General features: G+C 37.5%; 1 protein-coding gene across 9 annotated transcripts in view; it reads right to left on the bottom strand.

Moving 5' to 3' along the window:
- Window positions 1–17,163, bottom strand: part of SYNCRIP (synaptotagmin binding, cytoplasmic RNA interacting protein) — a 23,716-nt gene extending 6,553 nt beyond the window's left edge. For 2 of the 9 annotated variants that reach the window (XM_009872318.1, XM_009872319.1), the window contains exons 1-9: window positions 17,010–17,157; window positions 16,035–16,153; window positions 15,741–15,848; window positions 13,904–14,017; window positions 13,636–13,812; window positions 8,475–8,610; window positions 7,404–7,609; window positions 2,332–2,481; window positions 941–1,062 (exon numbers count right to left, since the gene is read on the bottom strand). In XM_009872318.1, coding sequence (XP_009870620.1) covers window positions 941–1,062; window positions 2,332–2,481; window positions 7,404–7,609; window positions 8,475–8,610; window positions 13,636–13,812; window positions 13,904–14,017; window positions 15,741–15,848; window positions 16,035–16,153; window positions 17,010–17,157 — 1,280 coding nt within the window. Of the gene's footprint in view, window positions 1–940; window positions 1,063–2,331; window positions 2,482–7,403; window positions 7,618–8,473; window positions 8,611–13,635; window positions 13,813–13,903; window positions 14,018–15,740; window positions 15,849–16,034; window positions 16,154–17,009 lie in introns of those variants that run through there. The other 7 variants (XM_009872320.1, XM_009872316.1, XM_009872324.1 and 4 more) reach the window with 6 other exon arrangements.
- Between the last annotated feature and the right edge of the window lie 246 nt (window positions 17,164–17,409).

Below are 17,409 nucleotides of genomic sequence, written 5' to 3'. Positions count from 1 at the left end.
GTATTTATGGTGGTATTGCCAATATGCAGAATATACAGAAAGAGGTAAAGTTGTAGCACCAAAAGATATAGGCAAAAGAGAAAATGTCTGCATGGCATAGAAGAAGAGCTAAAGAAAAAAAGAATACACTTTTTACAGTAACATCAGATGCCCTAGGAAGAACAAAAGGGCTAAGAAAGTTATGAGAACTAAAAGCAGGGTAAACTTAACCAATTCCATGTGTACCGTAGGTCACCATCTGGACATCTGTATTAATCTGGTAACCTCACTTTTCTGTCTTCTTGGATGCTGCATCGCAGCACTACAAGAAGTTATTTTTGGAAATAAGGTGGGGGAGGGAAGAGAGTTAGGAAAGCTACAAGTTAACCAAGAAGAAAAACACATAAGAACATCAAGCAGAACACAGGAGCAAGAAATGCCTTTCCCCCTCTTCCTCTCCATGTTCAGCATTTATTAGTGCAAGATCTCTACTGGTATGAGTTTGTAAGCTTCATGAGCAGATCTCCATTCTGGAAGTGGCAAAAAGAGTATCAAAATTCCTCTTTCAGTGGTGTTTTACTAAGCAGGGTGGGCGGTATCAGCACTGATAAGCCTGTGGTGAGGAGCACACACTGCTAAGTTCATTCATACGACATCAGTGTAGAAGAGTACGTGAAAGTTTAAAATGAAAAGTGTGCATGTTCTTTAAGCTTCACACATTTCCTCTGGTGCCCTCACACTCAATGAGCAGAGCAAAATAGTACCTGACTTCTCACCACCACCACTACTACATCTCAAGTGAAATGCAAACAACTTGAATGAATCCAACATTTTCAGAGAAGCCAGAAAACCTGTGCATGCTATAGTATATACCTACTAAAATTCCCAGACGTTCTAACTCTGTAGGAGTGTACATGTCTTTAAGAAGTAATACAACATATGCGCATGCATTTACACTTACATCTGATTTTTAGCCGCTTGTCTCTGAGCTTTCCGTTCTTTCCTTTTTTGATCTGGTGGCTTAGCAAAAACAATTTCAATGTTTTCTCCCTCTAAATCTTTGCCATTCATTTCTTCCATTGCCTGAAGGAATTAACCAGACTTTGAATATATTTCTAAGCACATCTTAAGTTATTTAATTTAATCTATCTTTTAGAACATGCATTTTAAATTTTGTAATCCAGAGCTAAAATAACCATATAACGCTATTTTTTAAAAAACAATCAGACAGTATAGTATTGTGGGTTCCAGAGTAATGCATTTTCTCTTAACTTAGCTCTCAAAACCCAGGACTGCATGCATCACTTCAGAAATCTTCCACCCAAAACTGCAAACAGGCTTCAATCTTTGCAAACTGTTTCAATGAATGAAATGATGGAACTGTCCTCCAAAAGCACTGATTTTGCAATAAGGGAATGAATTTCTAATGTTAGCGAACAGGCAAAATTCTACTCAAGCTAGAGATCAGTATATATTTTTATTATTTTATTTTACTTATAAATAAACGCAACTTCAGAAATTAGAATTTAATAGTCTCATTCTGACCACAAAGAAAAACCAAAACAAACCAAACCCCCCCCAAAAAACCCAAATCAAAAACCCAACCACAAAAAATTCTACCCACCACCGCACATGTACAATTCTCACGGGTCACAGTAATTGCTATGAGTTAACTTCAAGCAGGGGAATCCTAAAGATTCTACCACTTTTAGGAACTCTGCAGAGCTGAGCCTTGACAGGATACATATCCTATGAAAAGACTTCATCATCTTCCCAAGCATCTGTTTTAAGGTATACAAATTTAAGAAAAGCTGCAGCCCGTGTTCTCCCACAGAACATAAAAACCAGATACACTACAGGCAGGAGAGGAATTACACTTTCCCTTCCTAACAACAGAAAAAAAACACTAAGACTAGGCTAGCAATGTCCAGGCATGACAATTACTCAATTGCCTGGCACCTCTCATCAAAAAGGTGCTTATTTCACACCATAAAAAAAGAAGTCATTCTGTTCCTGGAAAACAAAATTACCTAAGTTTTTATCACCCGTCCTAAAGAATCAGCTTCACATTCTACCAATAATTTGGTAACAAGAGTCACTCAACTTCTGGCACTTCAGTTTCACATGATAATACATATGATTATCTTACATACTCATCAGCAGAATTACTTAGGATAAGTGCATCTAAGATCCACTTTTGAAGCCAGCAACTGTGTCTTCTTAGGAGACGCCCAGAGAGGAGGACAAAGTTATCAGAAACAACATGTTATCACTGCAAAGTGATAGAGGTATAGAGCTTCTCAATGTTATATTTAGTCACTACTTAACACAGTCACAGTCCTCTTCACTTACCTTTACAGCACCATCCCGTTCATCAAAATGAATGAAAGCATAGTCTTTAAGCTTCTTCACTCTCTCTAGCTTTCCAAATTGACTGAAGGCCTTTTCTAGTATCTCCTCTGTTACAGTATTGGCAAGATTGCGTACAAACAAAACTTTTACCTAAAAAAAAAAGATAACAAAAAAGGACTTAAAAATATGATCTCATTCCAAAACACGAAATGAAGTTCTGGAAGTCACTGCTATGGGCAGCACTGAAGACAGTATGTTTTATGTTCAGATTTTTATATACATATACATGAATAGGTAAATTTATATATTCATACAGCATGAGTTAGCTCCAAAATTCCCTGACAGAAACATTAAATCTGTTTTCAAACACGATTAAGTACTGCTATCCTGAAAGTCAATCCTATTTGTATTAACATTGAAAAGAATCCTAGCAGCAGTAATTTTCAACTAAGAACACTTCCTAACTTGAAAGAAGGCAACCAGGATTGGTTACACACAAAATAATTAACTTCTCAAAACATTTCACTGTTTAGACAGGTCTTTTGCTCAGGTATTTGCCGAACAGTCATCGCTATGATATCTAGGTCAGAAGTGACAAGCCTGCAGATCTGAGGCTGCCTGTGTCTCCCATGGTATAGCTACACCAAATGCTTAGCATCAGGACTCTGCCTGCCTGAGTGATGGGAAGTCACAGCTGGAAGACAGAAGGGGATACTAAAGATGACACTGCCAGGTTACCCCTGGACTCTCTCACAAGTCAAACTGTGTCCTTCCCTTGAGGAACAGCCACCTCCAAGTAACCCTGAAAGTCTTTTCTCTCCCTCAGCTCCTGAAAGCAAGCAATATAGCTCTTAAGCTACAGACTGCTATACACCTTAAAAGATCAGAGAGGTTGGTTATATTTCAACTATTGATATATGCCCTATTAATTGCCTAAGAGTGACCAAATCATCAATACAAAGTTTTGTCAAACTGCTTATGATACAAGCAAAGACAGAGCAGTCTGACAAATGCTTAAACTAGACTCCTATTTAATACAGCAGGCAACATAGGCTGGGCACCAGGAATCACATGTAAGCGACCTGGAAGTATTTAAAGACTCATCCTTGTGTCCATGCTGAGGTTCAACCAAATGACTGTGTATTAACACGTTTACATGTCATCCATGAGTTCTCACAATTTAAAAGTCTCTACCTTGTTGGCAAAAGTCCCCTCCCTACCCTGCCACCATGCTCTGAGTCTAACCACCTCCTCCTGCCAAAGAACGCTCACAGTCTTACCTTCCTACAACACAACTGCACATCAGCTGCAAAGACCTGCCATTTCTGTTCATATCCCCTCTGCTACTAGTGGTTTCAAATTAGCCGATGAGAACAATTAACTGAATATCGTACATGTCAGCACTTATTTCTCACTCCTAACCCTGAAGGTCAACACAAATAACACAAGGTGTGAAGGGACCAAAAAAGCACACTTTGATTTTTGAAACAGAGCTATAATCTCTACTCCCACAACATACAGGAGCTCAACAAGCCCAGACCTCTCTTTTTATAAAAATTACTATGTATTTAAGTTACAAATACACAGGACAGACTTCCATAAATCTTGCTAGCTGAACTAGGATGGGCTGCAGAGTTTCAAAGAAAAGGTAATGCAGGCCACAAATCTCACCCAGCATATCAACTCTAGTCTTTGGCAATAGTTACTGCTGCTGATTCTCAGGAGGCAAATGTCATAGCTAGCTCCACAAGGAAAGAGAATTCCTATCCTGTGTTAAGCTCCTCCTACGTGCCTCGACAGCAAAAGTAACCTCTATTTCTTGCAACCCACATGTAATAACCATCTTTAGTAAACTGTCCAAATTGCTACCTTAACCTTCATGAAAATTAATTATAGGAAGTTTTGTGATGTAATCAATGGGTTTAAGACCTGTAACTTTCAAACAAATGTTCCTTATTCTTGTACTTTAGGAAAGGATGACAACTAGAATCTAATGAGGAACCTAAAGTAGCATTCACTAATAAATTCACAATGACTGACAGTGTCAGACACGACTAAAAACCTCAAAAACCATCACATTTTTGTTATAAGATGCCCTAACAGTTTTCAAAGAAATAAAAAACATCCCTAATTTATTTTTTGCAGTGTAGACAGATCCATTAATCTTTAACAGTTGATTTTTTAACACCTTTGGTCATGTTACAGGTTAAAAGCATAGCTGAACCAGTCAACAAGATGTCAAAGCTAGGAGGCAGGTTAAAGCAAAGACTGAGGGAATGGGAATCCATTTTTACTTCATTTAAGCTATCTAAAGAGGCAAGTAAAAAAATAAAATAAGGAAGTAGTCTTCATTAAGGCTCACAGATTTTAACACCAAGGATCCATAAATACATACCTAACAAGCAATATACCCAGCAGCATTTTGTAACAAAGGTAGAACTCGCTTTTAAAACAGCTTAAGATTAGACTACTCCCAAAATTTCTGGGATCTACTCCTTTTCCTCCTCTTACGTACAGCACGAACACTTCAGACTTCACTACCACATTGTCTAAGGGTTAGCCCTGTCTCATGTCCCCTAATCTACTAGTCAGTCACAAGTATACAACTTTATTTAGCTACTTAACCTGCCACTTCAGAACACCCTTTGTAGCCTCAGCTATGCCACATAAAGTAGCATAAAGTCAAGTAAAATGTTAAGAAATTTAGCTGCACTACAGGTTTGAGGTGTCAAAATAACACTTAGAAGAAACTAAACTATCCACATAGCTACTGGAAGTTGGGAAAAAATTCAGTTTGGTCCAGAAATCAATTACTTAACCAATAATACTTCAACATGTCAGTACAAGCACTAACATAGCCGATATGTCAAGCTTCAGAACCTAGCTTTCCACCTCATCATGCTCTAGGTACTTCATATTTAAGCTAACAGTCCACTTGAAAAATTTTAAGTATTCATCCATAAAGTATTTTTCATAACATTTTAGCAAAAGTCTGTAGGACAAAGGAAAAAAGGCTCAAGTAAACACTTCAGAAATTTAAAGTAGTAGGTGTCCATATATTGACAAAAGTTCATGCTGCTACTGCAAGGTATTAAGAACAACCGTATTCACCTTCGTGGCTACAAAGGTGAATTTGTCTTCCTCACAGGTTGCTCTTACCAACTTGTTTTTCTGGCAGTCTCGACAAGAGATCTGTCAATCACATGAATATTCTGATAAAAGCAACATACTACTCCTCCTCACAGTGTTTCCTCCAGAGCATTCTACCACAGAAATGTGTAAGACACGAAAGGTCAACAGCTCTCCTCTTGCTCCTGTCTGACAGTACTCAGAAGCAATGACAGACAACCTGCAGTTCACATCTGGGAGATGACTGACTGCAGCAGCTCAGCTGCTGTTTCTCTTAGGACAGACAGTAAACCTAACACTTCCAGAAGTGCCAAATGTGGTCAAATTCTCCAAATGTACAGTAAGCAGGCAAGAAAGACTGGAGTACAGACTTCCCTTGATGTGAGAATAAACTGAGAGATAGCAGCAGCCAGCGAGAAAGGTGAGACACTAATGTTTAGAAAAACTTCCACATTCAGCCACAAGCTACATGTTCTCTATTTTTTCAGTATTTCATTCACATAGTCTCACTTTTCCCTGTTTCTTCTTCAAATCAAGCTCCATGCCCAATCTTTGGCATACAGCACTAGATGCACAGAAGCTGATTTTCTGAATGTTTTCTTCCCTCTTCATGTTCCATTTAAAAAACAAACCAACACAAGACATTAACTCATTCAAAAAATTGTGTACTAAATGGGGCAAGCCACTACCAACCTCTAATTTCTTTAGCTTTTCTCTTCCCCCATCTGTAACTTACTTAGGCAAGACACCTGATCATGTCCCCTACCACTTTCTGCCCATCAATTCAATCACATCAGCAAAAGTTCCTGCTCATTTATTTTAAGTTTTCTGGATTAGGTCTCTTCTCTGTTGAGCCAAGAAGTTGAACATACACAGGCCATCATATTTAGGAAGTACCACCTTTGACAAATTTTACCTGCAACTCTTCCCCACTACTGATAAGTCTACGATGCTGGGCAAGAAAAATATAGAGTGTGCAGACAAGATAGTCCAAAAGCTTCTGTAATACCTGTATTACAAAAGCAGCTTTTTCCCTAAAATGAGCCCCCACCCCAACCCTTTTCCCTTGTGGCTCACCAAAGAGGAGATCCCAGTCAAGCTATCTTACTAGGTCCATCAAAGTAGGACTCCAGCAAGTGACGTGTCTCAGATGAGAGTAAAAGCACAGACAAAAAGCAAGCAAAGAGAAAGAGATAAGGATATGGGCTAGCTAAGAGTTTCCATTTAACAGCTCAGCTACACAACATAACTGAAAAAGACAGGGTTGGGTATTATCTGATGGGAAAAAAAAAATCAGGTAATTCATTTCTTGGCAAAGTATCACACGTATATATAAAAAAATCTGCTACAAGGTACTCTTAACAGTCCAGACTTCAGTTTCACCAAAATATTCAAAATCCAAAATACTACTAGTATTCACATTTTAAGAAATTAACTGCCTCCAAATTAAAAATAAAGATACAGTTCCAAATACAAAGTAATTGCCTAACTTCTCAGAAGTAACTCCTAAAGGCAACTTTTAAAATATGTTTGTGTACCTTAGTGACAAGTTCTAATGCTGAAGCGATAAACAAAGTTCCAACGTTGAAAGAATTAAAGCTTGTTCTCAGATCATATCTAGATTTCCATCCCTTCAAAAATTAAGCTACAAAACCTTCTTAACTTTTGGAGTCACCACAAGAAATTAAGCATGTCAGGTCTATGCATCATTTTGGCAAGAATTATCTTCAACATGCAGCCTTGGGAGCATAAAATAACATCAGTCAACAGAGGTTTTAAACTCACAACAACTCTAGGGTGTATTCATATTTTATCATCTCACCTACAACATCTCTGTCAAGAAAGCTGAAAGATGCTATTTAAACTTAGGCTAAATGTCAGGAAGTACTTACTTTGGAACAAGGCACTTTAAATGTATTGTGGTTGCCTTACAGCTTTATTACCTTTGCCATGACTTCAGGATCTGGGTCTTCTATAGGGTCAGCCCATTCAACTGTAACAACATTTCCCCAGACTTTCACTTTGCCACTCATTAACCTACGTCTGGCCTGGGCAGCAGTTTTGTGATCTTCATACTCAAGGAAACAGAAACCTCGGTTCTTCTTCTTGTCATCAGGCTGATGATACAATATGACATCTGTAAGACCCTCTGAAATAAGCAAAATATTTATTTGTTATGGCTTCAATCCATTAATTCCTATTATGAATCTTCCTGTATGGGTCTGCCAAGTGGTTCCAATAAAGCATGAATACAACAGATTTATTTTTAAGACCTCATCCGTAATAAAATTTCCCTACCTTCGAGACCAAGATTTTCAAAGAGAGACATTAGACAATATTGACTTAGGTTCCACTTTTATTAAGTGAAGAAAGCCTAGGAGCTACAGAAGAGTACTTTTCCTTTAACTGAATTAAGAGATACGGGCAGCCAAAAGTTGTGCTTTGTCAGTTTTCCTCTTAAACACCTAAGTCACGCCACTTATCAGCATGTGTTTTTTCCATGGATGTCTAAACAACAAGAAATCAAACTTCCAAGATTTTAAGGCATGTAACTGTTGCTTCAAGGAACCCAAACTGTACCACCAACAGCAGAAAGCCATCAAATATTACCTTTGCCAGTTTATATGCTGTTATCAAAAAGATCTTCATCATATCGCTAAGAATTCTGAAGCACAGAACTAGTTAGGTTCACCTGCTTCAGTTTTGCCTTGAAAAGTTTTAAAACTTCCATTAGTACTGAAATAAAGAAAACATCTATTTCTTTGAATGGCTTTTTTGAACATGACACGTTTTCTAGGTAACAGTTGGAAACACATTTAGTATAGTTACAAATATTTCAGCCCTCAGCACAACAGTTTAAAAAACAAACAAACAAACAAACAAACAAAACAAAGTCAGGACAACTGCTGAATAGTCTTCATCTGGATTCATCATCATTCAACCATAAGCCAAAAGATGGTGAAGATAGTTCATCACTGATCATGCACCCCTAGAAAATGTGGTTATTGACTTACCTGTTACTTTGCTAAATTCTTCAACAATTTGTTCCTTGGTTTTGCTCTTAGGAATAGAACCAACAAAAAGCCTATTATTGGCAACAGAGATGCATACACCAATGTGTTTTCCAGAACGAATTTCATGGTTGTTGTACTGAAAGAAAATTAATTGGACAATCAGTTACAGGTAATTTTCACTCCACTCCAATACCAACATACCAAACATTTTTAATTCTTCAAACACAGCATTGAGGAATATATTAAATTCCTTGGAGCTTAACACATTCTTATGATGCATATTCAGTTGTTCTGAAGTATACCCATGTTCTCTACGATAACTTCACAATTTCAAACTAAATTATTCTTCCCTTCTTGGTCAAGCCTCTTCCTTAAAACATGTTTCTTTAGAGACTTTTTCATGTAGAAAAAGGCAAATCTTTTACATCAAAGTCCTCAAGATCAAGGCCTCTCCCTTCACAACAGTGCAGGAAAAAAATACAAGTTTCTCTACAGATTGATCTATGAATTCTTGGTTTGTGTATAATACAAAACAGGAGTTACAATTAAAGCCAGATTCCCTTCTAAAGTTCCACAGTTAACAAAAGAAAGAGAGCTGTGATCAAGTCCTCCACAAAATGTGCATGAGGAACTGCCCAATACTTTGCAAAGCACATAGATTACACATGTAAAGATAGTAAACAGCAAGAACAACCTTCTACTGACTTGAAATCCTAAGACTTCTGTTGAAATGCTTCTCCCATAACAGACTGTTTAGAAGACACCCTGAACAAGTCAGCAGTTTAAGAAAAAAAAAAAAAAAAAAGTATTACTGTAGACATCTGTTGACAAAAAATGCCTTTCATTGAGATGCAGACACAGACATGCATCATCCAAATAAGCAGCAGGGAGGTCAAGTGGTGGTACATCAACCCTTTCCAACTGGGAGCCCTGCAACAGACAGTTCTTTAGCTAGGAAAACGTATTTTGTGGTCAACTTCTTATTGACAAGTAGCAGGACAGCTTTTCAAAATTTAATCTAGCTATTTATTCTGTGAGCTATTTTGCGTACAGTGGTAAACCTTCCTGCATAAGCAAGTTCTCCCACACCACTTCTTGCTTTGTGCACTAAAACTTATCTTCAGCAAATGAAAATTACATCACTGAAAATTTTCAAAGCTAGACAATGCACCAAAAGCAAACTGAAAAGAGAACTGTATGCGTGAAAGGATCTGGAATGACATCTTCCCAACTAATAATGTCTCAAAGCATAGCAGGATACAGTAATCTCCATATATGTTGCCCATGTGGCAGAGGATAGTTCATTTTGACGTAGGGAACTGCACAGCAAAACTGTATATATATTTATATATTTTATCATCAATAAACAGACTTTACACATTAATAAAGAGACATTACAGTAGCTCAAAAAAATTCTTTATAAAGAAATGACTTCAAAGAAGCTGACAGTTATCAGTATGGAAACAAGACACAAATCGATTCTTCATTTACTGAAGTGTACATTTGGAAATATTTTTTTTAATGACAGGGTGGTCAAACACTGGACCAGGCTTGCTAGAGAAGTGGTCAATGTCACAACCCTGTCAGTCTTTAAAAGATACATTTGGACAATGCCCTTAATAACGACACTAACTTTTGGTCAGTCCTGAAGTGGTCAGGCAGCTGGACAAGATGATCATTGTAGGTCCTTCCAACTGAAATATTCTATTCTATACGGATAACAGAAAATACTATGCAATTGTTCCTATTAAAGTCTAAGACAAAAGTCTGGCTACACATTTACTCTGAAAAGAGCCTCTCATATAACTCATAGCAATGAAATAATACTTCATAACTAAAAAAAAAAAAATCTACCACGTTGCAATTCGACGCTGACAGTAGTATTTAGTAGTTTTTTCATACTACAATATTTATTTACTGTACGTTTCTCCTTAGCACAGAAAAAACAGTCTTGAATTAGGTGCTCTTGGAATATAGTGTTGGGGTCTTTTAGGTAAATAGTTTGCATACTATCTGTAAACTTAGATGAGACATCAACAGCCCCAAATCATGATCTGGGTAAAGTGCCAAAACAGTCAGGCTACCAAACCAGCTATATCAGCATACTGCTTCCCCCTCCTGTCACCACTGAATCAATGCCCAAAGTTAGTAACAGAGATATTACTACCCTCTAAACACTATGGTAATTTTCTTTTGCTAAGTTCTATAAGAACCTACTCACAAACAGGTTAAAGTATGCATAAAATCTGTCTTGTCACTTTACCCACTTAAGCTTTCACCAATAACTTTAGCTTATTTCCAGCAGCAAATTGCAAGTCATACTACTATGCACAGCTGGCACACTGCTAAAGAGGCATATTTGCATAACTCACCTGTACCTGCACTTTGATCAAGCTTACACTTGCTCTAGTCAAAAATACACTGTATGCAACTATAGTTTTCAGTATGTTTTCCTACAAGCTTCACTTATGAAGTATTATCCTGTGTATGTCTACAGTAACCTTAAACACTCAAAAATCTTATGAAAAAATGAAATCTAACAACTTCACATGAAACAGGAGAATTGAATATGTGTGCAAGAGAACACAACTGGAGTTATAATTCTCAACTCAAACAGCATGAACAGAAGGTAAACAAAAATATGTTAACAGAAAAAAATATGTCTTAGGTGAAAAATAAAATCAGACTTCTGACAGTGCCTGTGTGAACATCTGAGATGCCATTTCTACTTAATCAGCAAGGGTTAACCACACTTGATTAAGTACTGAACATAAAATTAACTACTGTTCATATCTCTGTGTCTTCTCAGTATGAGGCCATAGCACTATTCCACTTTTGTCTCAAGCATAATCCCAAAAGTATTTCAAACACAATTTAGGGAACCTCTCCCTTTTTAAGTGGTCTTAATAGAGCATATGCATAAACAAAAATCAAGGCTTCAAACCTCTGAATTGCAAGATTTGTTCTAGTTAATGAATAGGATAAGTTAACAGCAAGTTTATTCAAAAAATTTAGGTTGTTATAAAGACTGTGGATGATACAATGACCACGCAAATATGAACTGCATCCAAAATATGTTACACCACTGCAAGAGCCTGAAGACAGGTCAGTTTATTCTCTGCTCCAGTTTGAGTATTGACAAAACCTCATAGCTGCCTTTTATTTCCGAATATATATATTCAGAAGCCTACAGGCAATGCAGAAATTTTATTCTCTTTTTTACTACACTTCAGAGTCTTAAATGTAAAAAAAAAAAAAAATTAAAAATGCCTCTGGGTAGAAGATGGGAAATAACAGAATCACCCTGGGAGTCCAGAAAGCTGCAAAGTAAGTTGTATACACATCAGAAGATTACAGTAGTATCGAAAAGAACACTACCTGTTAAAATACTAGTATATTCTAATGGGTAGGGCCAAGGGTTTAGCTTTTCTAAGAAGTCTGTCAGCAGCCTCTCCCATGCATGTGTAGCTAATACAAGTAACAGACCTACAATTTTCATAGAATCATAGAATGGCCTAGGCTGGAAGGGACCTTAGAGATCATTTTAATCCAGCCTCCCTGTTGCCACCTCCTGACTAGTTCTACAGCCATACTTGTCTAGGAGGGATGTGCAGGGTACTAGTAAACTTGGGAAACTTGTAATATGCCAAACTGGCCAGTCAGCTATGGCTGGAACCATTCCAAAGCTGATAAATGCCACAGGACCCAATTTAAAACTAAACCTGCTCTCAGAGCTTAGCATGAAGGCTGAAAAACTGTCCCATCAATTACAAAACTTTTCAACTATTGTACTCAGTGACTGTTTAACTGAAAAACGTAACACAGACCAAAGCTCAGCTACAAAGGGACACCAAGCACCTCCTTCCCTTGTATCATTTCGTGGAAGACAGACGAGGATCTGACATTACTTTTATGGAAACACAAGCTAAGTGACTTTTTAGAGCACGCTGCCTTTAAACAAAATGCAGCTAAGTGAAGAAAAATTCCTTTTTGTTTGCTCACTAGATGCCTCTGAGAACATATTCTATTTGATTCACTGTTTTGTTAAGTCATGTGCATAACTCTTTAAGAGTTCACATATAATAAAAACAGCTAGGTTGACACTGAAAGTACAGAGAGGTATATGCAGTTATCCTCAGTATGTTTGGATTGCGCACAGAATGAGTAACAGTTGTTATTTAAAAACTAAACAGCGTATACCAGATACTTTTGTACTTCCACTTCCGTGGACATTGCTAGGTTTTTTCAAAACACATTCTCATATTCAGCTTGATTTGTCTTCACCAACTGACATACTACTCTTATGTCAGTACTGTGTTTAAGACGTGGTCTAAGATGTACCTTATTACAACACAAGAGATTTTAACCTTACTGTATCAATACAGTTATCAGTGTATCTCAGAATGAGTACAGGTAGTGCTCAAAGATCATACCACACACTGATCTTAGGCATATCAATGTAGTAGTAACTAGCTCAAAATATTCATATTCAACCTATTTAGGAAAACAAAGAAGCAGAAGGAGGATCAGTGTGGTATCAGTGATGGATATTTCATGCACAAAACTTAGAAAACTTATTAAGAGCAGCCTATTCTTTACATCAAACTATTTCACACCTCACTGTAAAGCAGAGGAAATGTTCTTCAAGTGGGCAGGATTTATGGGTTTTTCTAGTCAGTTGCAGCAAACAGAACAGAGCCTAACACCCAGGAGTGACCTCTTTCCTACCGGAAGTATCTCACACCAATTCCGTGACTTCAGCAGCATCACCGTCCTGCGCGACTCCCCCTGCCGGCGCACAAGCACCGCGGGAATCCCGGACAACGAGACCGAGGCTTCCCCCTCGGACCCCGCTGCCACCCTGACACTGCCGCTCCCCAGAACTCACCCAGAGGCACAGAGCTCCCAAGTCACTACTGCTAACACAGCTCTTGCTAATAACAAAGGTTCGTTCAACTGGACCGAACAGCAGTCCATCGGCTTCTGCCACACACATGGCCCCCGCAGCCGCCAAACACAGCCAGTAAAAATGTAGAGGCAACATGGAAATATTTACGAAGTGATCGAATAGTTTCATCTTAAGCATTTAAGCATTTGGATCAGGGCAACTGCTTACAAGCTAGAGTGTTCATAACAAATAAATTAAAATCCAAGTACTTACCAGTTTAACAGCTTCTTGAGCTGCCTCTTTAGTACAAAAAGTGACAAAAGCATATCCTCTATTTAGACCAGTTAGTGGGTCCATCATTAAGCGGAGATCCCATATAGGGCCAGCTTTCTCAAATAATGGAACAAGTTCATCTTCAAACAAGTCTCTTGGAATCTTGCCCACAAATATCTACAATAAACACAGAAAATGCCGTTCATTAAAAACAAAAATACTTCCAATGAATAAGAATACATCTACATAAACATTTCATTCTTCTTACCTCTGTACCAACAGAAGGTTGCTGTCCTGAATATACAGACTCTGGAGGAGGTCCACCATACTTCCTCTGTCCAGTAGTCACATCGAGTGTGTAGCCGGTTCTCTCTAAGAGTGCCTTCAAGTAAGAAACTTAAAATTTTAAAATCACATACAAATTGAGCTAGTTTAGATGCATTTCATTTACCAACAGACATGCTTAAAATTTCTCTTAATCTGTACAGCTTTGAAGCTCCAACAGCAAACAAGCCTACTGCTACTACTTCAACCAGAAACTTGCAAAACAATTATTAGAACTATTAGGTAAAGAAACACTGCTAAAAAAAAAGACACAGAGAGTCTTCCCAATTCCTTCATTTTCATATCAAAAAAAAAAAGAAGCCCAAGCAATAGAATAGTGAGCTTCCCTTTAATTAGGAAGATCTTAGTCTGAGCCACTTCTTGTTTTGGCATGTTCAATCCTGCAAACATTTATGCACAGGAGTTCCCTTTGCTTAGTGAGATTACTCATAAGTGTGAACTTAAAGAACACGTGTTTAAGTGCTTACACTCCTGGAACACTGTACAGGCTGCTTTAGGTATCCAGCCACTGAAGTGATAGCACTGCTTCCTCCTCACCACCTCAAACTCCTTGTGGGCTCACAGAGCATCCCCCAGCACAACTGATGCTCGCTAGAATCACTGCATACACTTACAGATAATAACACCAATTTAAAATTATAAACGAGACTCAGTACGCAAATAGATCACGAGAAACTCCTTTTAAATTAGTCTTCCTTAATTTTGTACAAGACAAATCAACTCTACACACAAAGAAACAGCATATTAAGTAAGCCTAATTATAATGAAGAGTTAGTAACTTCAGAAGTGGAAAACTGCGAAGTTATTTTAAATGCCATCAGCAGTACAAGTTATGCTACTTTAAGTTCAAGGCATCACATTGCTGTTTTATGTGGTAGTGACAAAACTGTATCATTCTTTTTGAGCTTAAAATTAACAGCATCCCAGCCTCCGAGTCAGGAGGAAAAAAGATTTTCTAGTTTCACCAGCCACGCAGTTATCTGCAATACGTAACGTTCATTTTTGCAATTTACACATGAGAACTTAAATATGAAAGATTTTCTTACTTTTTAAGACGTCAACTAAGCATGCTTAAATGATTTTCCCTTCCTTAAGCTTGGGTAAAATTGTTAATCACAGAATTTTAAAATAAATCATAGTTTGCCTAACTCTTGAGACAGGAGTCTCTTGTCAGCAGAAGACTTGGTCCAGGAACTAACAGGCCCACTACTAAGACAGTTTGGGGTACAGTTTATGAGAACAGTGATTATGTCATAAGAAGTGGGCTAAATCTCTAAATCCATTACAATCTGTTATTTCAGACAGATGTGGTATCTCCTCCCTACTGCTGAGCTGCTTTAAACCTGAAGACAAAAACAAACAAACAAACCCCCCCCCCAGACAACAAAAACAAAACACAAAAGAAAAGAAACAAGTAACAGCCACCAGTAGCTGAAGTCATGCATTCTGAACTGAAAGATCTACGCTGAAAAGTATTTGGAAACTTTTAACTTTGAAACAGCCTAGCTGTCTCAGCCAGACATAAACTGTCAAATCTTTTTCACTTCTATATGCGTGAAGTTCCAGTAATTAACAGTATATTAACTTTCCTCTTAAAGAGGAAAAAGTGTAAAATAAAAATGCAAGTAACAATTTCACTAATGACAAGTAATATAAAATTTTTTAAAGAAAAGCGCAGTTTGAAAAAAATCAAGGTATCTGCCACAATAGCTTTGAAATAGACAGACAGACCATGTAAATTTTATCCTTTGGGCACATACCTTAATTTTTGCCTCATCTGGTCCTTTGCTAGAATCTGCCACCTTGGTCCCCTGTTTTTCCCTCTGCCTGTATGTCTTCATGACTCCACATAAAAAGGCACTTTTGTTCTGCAAAAGATATATTCATTTTCAGCTCTGAAAACATGAAAAACCAAAACCTAATTTTACCTTGAACTAATATAGTGCTCATTTTACACATCACATATGGATCACTGAAAAGACTTAAGTAAACCTTCTGCCATTCAACTAGCACTTTATCCCTCAAAAATTATCTTCTAAATTGCTTAACATTACCTGAACATGTGAGAGATCACTGTCTTTAAACTGCTGAAGCACTGCCAATGCACCTTCTTCATTAAATTCCTTTAAAGCTTCAATAGCTCTTTCATCTAGATCACTATGTGCAACTAGTCCTAGAAAAAAAGGAAAAATAAGTATATTACTAAATACATTTGGGTAGCAATATTTGTTTAAGCACATTTAACACATCTAACAAATTTCAGCAACCTTGATTAATGTAAGTTACTGTAATCACTTAGTCCTCTTAAAGGTAAATATTAAACCTTTTTTTAAATCAAAAAGTGTCAAAAAAAGTTAAGATTCAGAGTAACAGCTACTGCGCTTAAGTATTCGTTTGACTTACGTGAAACTCAGTTGTTGCACGGGCCAAATCTATTTTCAATATCCTGAAGGTGAATTCAGAAGGATCTATCAAAACCTGACTTGGTTTGCCTAAGCAATGGTACCTTGGTACATTTTGAAATGACTAAAAAGACAAATAAACTGCAGGACTAAAAGTGACCACCACAATCCAAAAATCAAGCTTAAAAAATGCTAGCTACTACCATGTCTGAGAGAATCAATAAAATAACCTTTTCATCCATGAACCCAAGTGCTATGTCCCTAAGTATCATTTACAAGAAGATGAATATCAAGGCTTCTTAAAACCAAGTTACTTAAGACTACAGTAAAAAATGCAAAGAGACCACATCACCTACTCCTAAAAATCATCTGTTGCCTATTCCAGCTGTTGCTACAGTCACCTGCATACTTCTCCTTCCCATTCCCTCTGCCCAAGAGTCCTGGCCCAAAACTTTTATCTGAAAAATGTTACGACAAATTAAAGCCCTGAAGGGAAAACATCCACAGATTTTGGTAGGACTGCAGTTCCCATACTTTTGGAAACCACAAAAAGTTGCTATTTTAGCCCAAAGACAGCAGAATCCAATAAAATATTGTAAGTGTGGTTTTGCAAGTTTTACATCTTACCTGCAACGTAAATTTCATCTAGTTTTTCAGCAACTTTCTGTGGTAAACCAGCATCAAGCAATGTCTGGAAATGCTCAGAATGGGTAACTGCAGCAGAAGTATCCATGGGCTCTTCAGTACCATTTCCATTAACATGTTCAGTAGCCATGTTTCCAGATATCTGTTCAAATGCAATAAGCATCATAATTAAGCTCAAAAGATCTTCAAGTAGAACAATTCAAGTGACAATACATGCAACAGACTGCTCTAATCTTGCAAAAGGAAAAAAAAAAATCGTAGACCACTTTCCTGATACTTTCTGGCTTTAGAAGACGCACAAAATTCCTCAAAAGAAGCACTAACACAAAGGAAAGCCCTAACACCACTGGCTAGCGGGGGTGGGGTAGCTTTCACTGCAGGT

This window comes from Apaloderma vittatum, unplaced genomic scaffold, assembly GCF_000703405.1.
Source record: "Apaloderma vittatum isolate BGI_N311 unplaced genomic scaffold, ASM70340v1 scaffold34446, whole genome shotgun sequence".
In the NCBI taxonomy this organism is placed as follows: Eukaryota; Metazoa; Chordata; class Aves; order Trogoniformes; family Trogonidae; genus Apaloderma; species Apaloderma vittatum.
Note: the sequence above shows the minus strand (reverse complement) of the source record. Positions and strands in the feature narration are given on the sequence as shown.